At 30.0% G+C, this 10,217-nt stretch overlaps 1 protein-coding gene across 5 annotated transcripts; it reads right to left on the bottom strand.

Annotated features, from left to right (window-relative positions):
- Positions 1-5,202: 5,202 nt before the first annotated feature.
- LOC108782170 (enoyl-CoA delta isomerase 1, mitochondrial) lies at positions 5,203-9,240 on the bottom strand. Of its 5 annotated transcripts, none has more exons than XM_018550358.1 (6): positions 9,114-9,240; positions 7,555-7,711; positions 7,211-7,482; positions 6,961-7,139; positions 6,745-6,866; positions 5,203-5,413 (listed from the first exon to the last, which is right to left on the bottom strand). In XM_018550358.1, the coding sequence occupies exons 2-6, from the start codon at positions 7,649-7,651 to the stop codon at positions 5,253-5,255; spliced, it is 831 nt and encodes a 276-aa protein (XP_018405860.1). In that variant the 5' UTR covers positions 7,652-7,711; positions 9,114-9,240; the 3' UTR covers positions 5,203-5,252. The 5 variants fall into 5 exon arrangements, with proteins under 5 accessions (XP_018405860.1, XP_018405857.1, XP_018405859.1 ...); XM_018550355.1 differs by lacking the exon at positions 9,114-9,240 and adding an exon at positions 8,461-8,744; XM_018550357.1 differs by lacking the exon at positions 9,114-9,240 and adding an exon at positions 8,479-8,744.
- Between the last annotated feature and the right edge of the window lie 977 nt (positions 9,241-10,217).

Genomic DNA, 10,217 nt, shown 5'->3' with positions numbered 1-10,217 from the left:
TTGGAAATCTTTTTTCAGAATTGAAGTATTGCATTAATAATTTATAGTATGGAATTTGGACCGAGAATGATAATTTTCGAAATTGAGATCACCGTTTCTTAGTATAACATTTAGACGTCATATTAGACTAAAACTATCAAGTCATATACATGTTTTAGATGTCTTTTAGATAGTTCTTACACAAATGTCTTTAAAACGTCTTATATCCTGAATTTGAACTTTTTGTCTAAATTATTTTCTGGATAATATTAGGTTAGAGATGCATGTAGTATTAAATAAGACTAAATGTAATGTTTAACTTTTTTCCTATTGTTTCGTGAGATCGACTGCGTTTTTTTAGTACATATTTTAATTGTGTAAAAAGATTTTGCAATCTGTACAATCAAATCGTAGAATGATGAATAATTTGTAACAGGTAATGCTTATCAGTTTTTAAAATTCCTTTAATTTTCCGAAAAAGGTAACAAAATACAAGTGTATAGAATGAGACGAACAAATCTATTTTATCGTTTTTCCATGTAATGCTGTAGGATCTTTATAAAATTTATTTTTAGGTTCATAAGTAGATATATGCCAAAAAATGTACATTTTTAAAAATTAACAGATTTATTGTATAACTATAGTTAGGTAATATGTAATTTATGTTGTGTGCAGAACTGAAATTATTTCATCGCTGCAAAGACATTAGAATGTGCCATTGAAATACCGTTTTATATAGTACAACTGCGCACAATTTCAAACGCAAACGTGAAACGCATGTTCGTGTAAAAAGTATATATTTATGCTCTTACAATAATTTTCCAGTCTGAGCATAAACAGAAATACCGATATTTTTCACGATTCTTTAGAATCATTCATTGTAAAGCTATTGTTATACATAGTTCCCGCATGTGCTTTTTTATATGCGAGCGTTCATCAAAAGTCCAGTCAAATCAACAGTGATATCGATTGATTCGAAATCATTCAACATTCATCCTTATTGCCTTTGTTATCTTTTTCGTTATTTTTTAATAAATAGCACAATCACGATTGCATTTGAATTTCGATTTGCACTTGGAATTTCATATACTATAATATCTCTATAATATAAGAAGACTTCATATATGTATATCGCGCATGTTGTGAACTGCCTTTTCGAGATTTCGACGAGTACTTCTTCCATGTAGCCTCCAGTCTTCGCAATTATTTTTTTATAGTATCTTATAACGAAGGTATAACAACTTCGTACGCTTTCCGACGGAGGGTTTAAAGGATTAAATATACAAGATTGTCGCAAACTTGAAAACGTCGTCCTATGTATATTTTAGAACATTTTAGAACAGATAAAACCATTCTATACATTCACACATAGGTATGTATTACAATCGACTGAGTGATTAGATAATTAATCTTTATACGAAGCAATTTTATCTCATCTTTTTTATTCTACAATATTCGCGATATCAAGGAGCGTACTTTCGAAAATCAATAAAAAGCGAAAATACACGTTTACTTCATTTTGATAATGTAAACTGTGTGATTCAATTTGTTAAATTGTGAATGACAAATCTGCGTTAATCTCGAGCGTATTTAATGAAGAAATCTCGCGTTTCTCGAATATGATCTCATGTCTTCATATTTTAGTTAATTTTGTCTTGCATTCCTTTTGTTCGATTTACAGGATTTGTACAAGCGACAAATAGTCATATAAAAACAGTTGGATTTTTGAAAAAACGGACGGAAAAGTTGATTTATCGCAGACAAACTGTGTTATTGTAGTTATTGGTAGTTTTTATATAACATTAGATAACTCTGGAGTGTTATGATTTTATAAGATGCAGTCGACTTATATAATTTTACCATCTAATTACAGTCTTGAGGTTGCCTTTATTCACAAGGAAAATAATTATACTTTATCAAGGTATTACTTGATTTGCAAGAATTTTTGTCTTCGATTTAGATAAGGAAATTGCTCGTGATATTTTAATGTTAGCGGCAAATCGTTTTGTACTTTAAGTTCTATCTACAATTGTGTAAACGTAAACGTAAGTGATTGTGAAACATTGTAAAGTGCAAGTTTACTGCCTGTTACTGCCGATTGTAAAGCGTGTTTTGTAAAAAGATGTAATTCAACTATATCTTTTACGACAATGGCTGCGTAAAACGTAAGATTGAATCATTGTTCACTCTTACAATGAATCGAAGTGCTATCACGTGTCCATGTCATTGTGTTAATTTCATATAAGTATATAGTAAATTTATAAATTTAATTTTATAATACAATAACAGTAATAATAGTAAAATCACTTTCTGTCTATCTATCGTAGTAAACAATCAACACTGCTGTTGTCGAAATTGCATTCTGATTAATTGTTGTAATCTTGTAGTTATGATACATCTTTATATATACTCGATTATAGATTAATTTAATAATATATATACATTTATTACTATTACTACTACTACTCTCATAATCTAGTTACATTTACGTTTACGTAATTGTAGTTTGGATACATTTCTACGTGAGGAAAAAAAATCAATCTACTTTCATGCTTTCTTATTTCTATATTCTCGCTTCGTATAGGTTTTTAAAAGTGACCCTAATGGTCAATAATAACGGCATTAACAAATACTGACAATATTGTCGTATTTGTTTAATGTTGATGAATAGAATTAATATTGACGGTGATTTGGATTTTGATTCTCAAGCATCAGTATTACTTTACTAGAATCTATGTTACAGTACATCACAGTGCGATCAAAACTGAAGTAAAGTATATCGTCAACAATACTGATTGTGTAAGGTTGTAAAAGTACTAAAAATATACTAAAAATATTGATGCATACTGTCATAGTATTATTGATTCAATATTACTAATTAGTATTATTGATCATGTGGGATCACTTTAAAGTAAGTTTTTATTTGTATACTTCTCTTTCACAGCGATTTTTGAGGTTCGACGAATATTTGATTTTTATCCCTCTAATTATTGATAAGACCGCTTCCATTGATTCTTCGTAAATCCGTAGAAATTTTTTGCTATGCATAGATTTTCTTACTCATTTCAGATCAGCTGGTGTGTGTCATCAACGCACGTGATACACACGAGAAATATAAAAGTGTAGGGAGTAGAAATGTGCGAATCAAAACTTTGATACCGAATTGAATCAAATCGAATTTCTTTAATTTCAAATCCGAATAAAGATTTCAACTGAATCGATTTGAATTAGAACATAACTTCTAATCTTTCATTTACAATCAAGTTTTTTGACACAAAGTTTCAGTTTCAAAATTTTCCGAAAAAAGAGGATAGAATCTGCGATTTCTACTCCTAAAATATCCTTTTAAGAACCTATTTATAATGTAATAGAGATGAAAAGTAATTCAGAATGTTTTTTACATTTTTTTGAAAATTTAGAACAGAATAAAAATAACAGAGATTACAGATAGAGGGTAATAAATAACGTAATTATTATTGAGTTGAGTTTTATATAATATATAGATAATAAAAGAAAAAATTTTTGAATGTGAAGAACAATAATATTTATTAAATTATATAAATTTATTTAAGGTAAATATACATTTAAATATATTTAAATATTAAATATGAAACTGATAAAATATCTTACTTTTTTATTGTTACTGTTATACTAACTGAAATAAGCGAAAAATCATAAATCAATTATTAAGAGCTCTTGTGTGCGTGCGTGCGCGCATGCCTGTCCGTCTGTCTCCTAATTTGGATTTGTAAATCAAAGATTGAAATCTGAATCGAATCTTATTCGATTTAATTCAATTCGTATTTGAATTATTTGCCCATTTCTAGTAAGAAATAAAAAATATATGAGTAATGAGTAAGAGAGTTGAATGAAACCGATATACGCGTATGCTAGTCCGACGAAATAATACATTATGTAAAATTAAAATCTTCGTTATGATTGTCTTAAATTGAATAAACGGCGTGTGATGTTTCGTGAGAGGACGAGCATGAAATCATTACGGTGGATTGCGTGAACAATATAGAGTTCCACAATGTAGTAACACGTCGATCTTGTGAGACAGTACGGAGTAGATATTTTGTAAGTACGATAGAAAGAAAGAATGAGAGAAAGATCACGCTATGTATGTTCACGCTGCTTATAGCGAATAAAAAATTCTGTGTCGATAGTGTATTATGTATAAGTACTTTCATAGTAGAGATGCAAACGAGAAAAAAAAAAGATCAAAACAATAAGTGCACTCGTAATTGTACACTTAATTATTGGAATAAAGAGTTTTGCCTGTAGTCGCGGATTTTTTATCGCAAACCAGGATCTGTATTAACGAGATCCTATAAATATGTGAATGATTAATGCCCTCGACGTTTCTTCTATCTAACGAAATTTGCGCGATTTTTGTACTTCTGTGTAAATATTTTTGCAGTCGTCAGTGCGAACTGATTTACAATGTATATTAATTAATTAAATATAGTTACAGACGCTTCGGTTTTACTTTAAGCAATCTTCATTATATGCAAAGTAAAATATTAATATTCCCACATAGCAAAACGGATAGAAGAGCAGCAAACCAATCGAAGAAGCGTTACAAGAATCGTAATCAACATATAATTTAATTTTTAATATGAAATTACATTTATCGAAATTAACAATATTGTTAGAATGGATTGATCGAAATTAACGCAATTGAACACTGAATATAACAAAGAAAATAAGTAGATTTTTTATTTTATGAATACAAGGCTCGATTGATAAAAAAAACAAAAATAAATGATGTCATTTGCATTGAAACAGAAGAAATTTCATTTAATATTTAAACATCAGAGCTACGAGAAGGCTAGGCTAAACTTAACAATTATGTTAATAGTCGACTGGTGAGCAAAAATTCATTAAATACATAGGTAGATTTGGCAAACTTTGATTTAAATGAAGATGAACTTAATGTAGATTATTTAATGATTAGACGCGTTCAAATTGACAAAGCGACTAGCTTGCTCGCTGAGCAAATGAACATAATTGGTTCTTATAGATCTAATCAATTATATTCAAACACTCGGTAAGCGTATCTACCCAAATTTTGCCGTGTTAAACTCACCCGTCAATATGAAATATTTTGTCTCTTTTAAACATATGGAATAAGATACAGGAAATATTAACACACGGTATGAAAATATATATTCTAATATATAAGATATAATATAAAAGTTTACAAAATTATTTGCTTTGATTGGTAAAATATAACAGAAATATATTGTCTCATTTCAAGATATCTATTATTACTTCTTCTTCAAATATTCAACGTAAAGTTTAAGGCCATCTTGTACTTTTGGTGATTGCACATAGTTCACGAAATTGTCGGTATCAGCCTTCTTATTTTCCTTCAACCACTGAATCAAGTCGTTTCGTAAGTCTACCTTGGTGATGGTCCTTCCCAAACCTTTATTTAAATAATATGCGATTATATAATAATACAAACACAAAAGAAATTTTTAATCTGGAGATTAAACTATGGTATTTTTATGTATGTTGATATTTTAAAATGACTTTGATGTCCAAATTGCTCTATTATATGTCACAATTTTTTTATTGAAGGAAAATAACTTGATTTTCCAATATTATTTACTTATCTCTCTCAGCTTGTATATTAAAAACCATAAATAGATCCAATAAAAATACTGGAAGCTCAAGCTATTTTCCGTATGAAACAAATTGACGTGATGGAGAAACTTCAACATCGAATTAAATTTCAGAGCCTTAATTACCTAAGAAAAATTATCATTAATCACCGGATCATACATTAAATTTTGTTTTATGTACCTATATATTTATCAGGGAATGGAAAGTTACTTTTTAAAAATAACTAGTTACAGTTACTCGTTACCGAGTAAAAAATGTAACTAGTTACAGTTACAGTTATCGCTTTTTAAAAGTAACTCGTTACAGTTACCGTTACTTGAAAAATAACTTTTCGTTACTTTTCCGTTACTTTTTTAAAATCAATTTAAAAATGTATTTTTGCATTTTTTTTTTTTATATGTAATACTGACAAATATATAGTTTTATTAAAAAAAAAAAAAAACAATGTAGAATGGCTCAAATAATAAATTAAATAATAGTAAAATGAGAAGGGTTACGAGCCAAAAATGAAACAGTTTATTTCCGATAAGAACGACGATGACAATGTAATTAAATGTATAAATATATATTAGAACAATACATAGATAAAACAAGATAAAAACAAACGACGTTTCGACACTTATTGTCATCGTCTTTTAAACTGTTTCGCTTTTGGGTTCATAGCCCTACTCATTTTACTATTATTTAATTTATTTTTTAATTTTTTTTAAACACAATTTTGTAATTCTAAAACCTGTAAAATATGCAGCAAATTGAAATATTTGTATGTCCTATGTATTACATAGAAGATAGAAGTGTAAAATAATTACTGAATCATAACGGCCGAATGTCTAAGGGCTTTCAAGTCTTATTGATAAGCGCTATAAATAGCATGTATCCAATCGAACCGTGTTCAATCGTGTGCAAAGTAACGACAAAAGTAACTGTAAATTTCGTTACCGTTACCCAAAAAATGTAACTCGTTACCGTTACAGTTACCAAAAAAAGAAAGTAACGCAGTTACCAGTAAAGTTACCAAAAAAGTAACTTGTAACTGTAACTTCGTTACAAGTAACGAGTTACTTCCATTCCCTGATATTTATGATATATCAATACCTATAAAATGCTATAATACTTTTACAGTATTTTTACCTGGTATATTATCAAAAGATAATATGTAATTTTTGCACTTTTCAATTGCGTCCGCTTTATCTTTAGCGAGTTCATCTATAAGTCCAAGCTGCAGTGCCTTCTCAGGCTTAAACATGGCTCCTCTGAAATATAACAATTATATCATGTAAAATCTTATCACGTGATAATAAATTTGTGCGTGTGTACACACACAAATTTATTCAATATCTTACCTACTTTAAAAGCGCCAGTTCAGCTTGTCGATAGCCAAGCAATGAGATATAAACATCCTTGAACCATTTTGGAGCAACCATACCTAATTGTGTTTCATTTAAGCCTATAACATGCTTGCCTTCAACCATGACTCTATATTCTGTAGACATTGCGAATAGACAGCCACCCGCAGGACTAGAGCCCTACATGAAAAAAAAAGTCCTATTAAACGTTGTAAAGATATAGAAGTAAAGTAATACTTGAAAGACTGTACATTGATAGCAGCAGCAATCGGTATAGCCGAACTGTAAACAGTCAACCAAGTGTCTTGTAATGTTCGCCAGAAGTCAATAAGTTTCCCTTTATCAGTTGTAAAGAGTTCCATAATGTCTAATCCTGCTGAGAATACAGTTGGTAGGGACGACGTTAATATAATGCCTTTACTACGATTATTTTGAGCTTCTGATATTAAAAGCTTCAGTTCATTTAGCAACTCTGTATTTAAACAGTTAACAGGTTTTCTTGCCATAGATATAATTTCGATACCTAGTCAATGAAATAAAGTTTGAAAGGAAAAGTTATATATTAAACATCGATGGAAACAGCAGTATGTATTACCATTGTCTTGTGTAACTTCAATAAATTTTGGACTTGTAGCATAAAATCTTTTGAGACATATTTGTCCTCCGGCAATTAGAGTCTTTAAAATAGTCATTGTAACTAAATAATATGGTCAGTTTTTGCAGTAATCGGTGGCGAGTACAGTTGATGAATTCTGTAATGAATATAAGTTAATTATTTAGTTTATTTAAAGTAATTATTTAGTTTATTTAAGTAACTTCGACATTGATAGAGTATGATATGTACGATGTCAAAAAAAAATTATGCTCATTCGACACATTTTTGCATAAAATAACCGAATTTATTGGCAGAAAAAGGTCACTCTGTCCCGTTGGTAAATCAAAATATTGTTAAAATTGGTCGTGTTCAGCAAAACATTTATTTTGCAACTATTGGAGATTTTCTTCGCTGATTGGATTATACTTATAGGCTATATTTTAAAACGTCCTCTTCGAGGAGGATTTTATTCTGTATACTATATGTTACGTGTACTATACATTTTCCTCGGAGAGGATGTTTGGAATCTAGTAACTTTCTATTGAATTATCTAAAGGGAGCTTTCCAACAAGCGACACTGTGTAACATGATGTAACACAGTGATCATTTTATCTTTGTTTAACATTGGCGAACAACAAGGATGTAATGATTCGCTGTCGCTTGTGTCCTTTGCTGGAAAGCTCACAGTAATATTGAATGCACAATGTAAACTAAACCAATGATGCATTTAAACTATTTAAAGAATATAGTATATTAAGATGATACAATATGCATCAAGATAATTAATTAAGTACACGTATCATGTATATGCTTACATACACACACATCGCCAAAATTAAAATAATTTAATAGATTAAGTTACTACTTGATTAAATCATCGATATAAACCAGAATATAATATGCTACTTAAACAATAGCTTTTACTCTCTCCTATGCGCTCATTGGAGTTGAGAGCTATGGCAAAAAGAAGCCTGAGTTATAGTGTTGCTCCGGGATTCAGCTGGTATCTTATTTTGAAGCACTTCTAGAGTTCACAAAACGTGGACTTAGGTTGCGTTATACATATGCAGCGCGTAGATTGCATATAGAATAAGGCCGTTCCGCTTTAATCAATGTATATTGGAAGCACTTTGATAACGCTGAGAATTTCTCAGATTGTACTATCCGTACTGAATTCTTAGCACTTTTTCCAGTGCATTGACATTGACTGCTTCTATTTTTCGGAACAAATATTTATAGCAAGAACGAATATTCGTAGTACTCTGACTTTTAAACGCACCTCCGTATCTTACAATTAGACACACTTTTGAATCACAATGATTACTCCATGTATATACATATGCTCTAAATGTAAAGTATGACACAATATGCTGCTACAAGAGAAAACTTATACATCTCCGTCTTTTTTGTACACCAAATCTCGAGTAATGTCTACGTTTTTGTCTACGTTCTTTTCTATTCATCCTTGTTTAACACACATAATAGTAATGAAAACCATAAAACGTAGACGTTACTCTATGTTTCCTAAGCTAAGGATTACTTTAATACTAAATACATACGTGCAAATTTTGTGGATATAGGAAAGAAAATTAAAACGCGAAGCGGGTATACATAATTACACTTCCAATGAATTTCTTGTGACAATTGCTTAACCAGCGTGCGCACTACAAGTATATAAGAGAGGTGTAACACAGGTCAAAGTCCTAACGTAAGAAGAATATATTTCTTTTCCATTGATTTCTATATCGTACTTTTTTTTATATGTTATAAGGCTTAAACGATTAGTTTTATTAAAAACCAAATAAACTGATGTTAAGAATTTTAGAAAAGTCTAAAAATTAAAAAACTGCTAATTCAACTGACATATAGATATTACAAATTATAACGAAGTAATGCCACATTTTATTGCGCTGAGAGAGAAATGGAAGTTTTTTTTAAATAAAATCGTCGTTTAGAATAGATTGTGTCTTGGAGTAAGTTTACAAAGTTATTTAGAAAGTTATTCCTTAAAATTTTTTAATCGCCCTTATTTTGACGAGGAATAGCAAAAGTTGAAATGTACACATTTTTCGAAATCTTCAAATCTTTCGAAATCGTCGGAAGTTATTAGAACACGTTTCAATAAAAAATTTATTCGAGCCGAGATAACGAAAGTCAAAGTTTCGGTCCACTCTTTCGAATCAAAATTAATCTTTGTAGAGCGGGAAAGGAGGCGAAACAACGAGTATCAAAATAGAAAATAGAAACGTTTATTGCAATTTTACTAATTTTCGGTATAAAGATCTAGAGTACAAGGTTGTCGCCCGTAGGATATATTGTAGGCGTGTGTAGCCAAGAATTTTCAATTAAAAGGTACTCTAATGCATCACAGTTTTTCGCGACTTATGCAGTCTGCAGTCACGTCATCTCCGTTGTCACACACGCGCGTACACTCATGTATACATGACGTGTGTATATATATATATGTATACATGACATATATATGCATACGTGACCCCTAATTCTAATTATTGACACAGTGCTTGAGTTCAGATAGAGCGGACCAACCTGACTCGAAAAGTCTTGTATCAGTTTGCAATTTTTACAATAGTTAACAAGAAATTAATTACTATAATAATTGCTGAAAATGTCTGGTTTACTCTGTTAAATCTAAAATGACCTAC

This window comes from Cyphomyrmex costatus, unplaced genomic scaffold (genome assembly GCF_001594065.2).
Source record: "Cyphomyrmex costatus isolate MS0001 unplaced genomic scaffold, Ccosl1.0 scaffold97, whole genome shotgun sequence".
In the NCBI taxonomy this organism is placed as follows: Eukaryota; Metazoa; Arthropoda; class Insecta; order Hymenoptera; family Formicidae; genus Cyphomyrmex; species Cyphomyrmex costatus.
Note: the sequence above shows the minus strand (reverse complement) of the source record. Positions and strands in the feature narration are given on the sequence as shown.

Coding starts and splice junctions, on each gene's coding strand:
- LOC108782170 (XM_018550358.1), bottom strand. CDS start 7,651: ATGACTATTTTAAAGACTCTAATTGCCGGAGGACAAATATGTCTCAAA. Junction 7,140..7,210: donor CGATTGCTGCTGCTATCAAT/GTACAGTCTTTC, acceptor TTTTTCATGTAG/GGCTCTAGTCCTGCGGGTGG. Junction 5,414..6,744: donor ATCTTTTGATAATATACCAG/GTAAAAATACTG, acceptor ATTTAAATAAAG/GTTTGGGAAGGACCATCACC.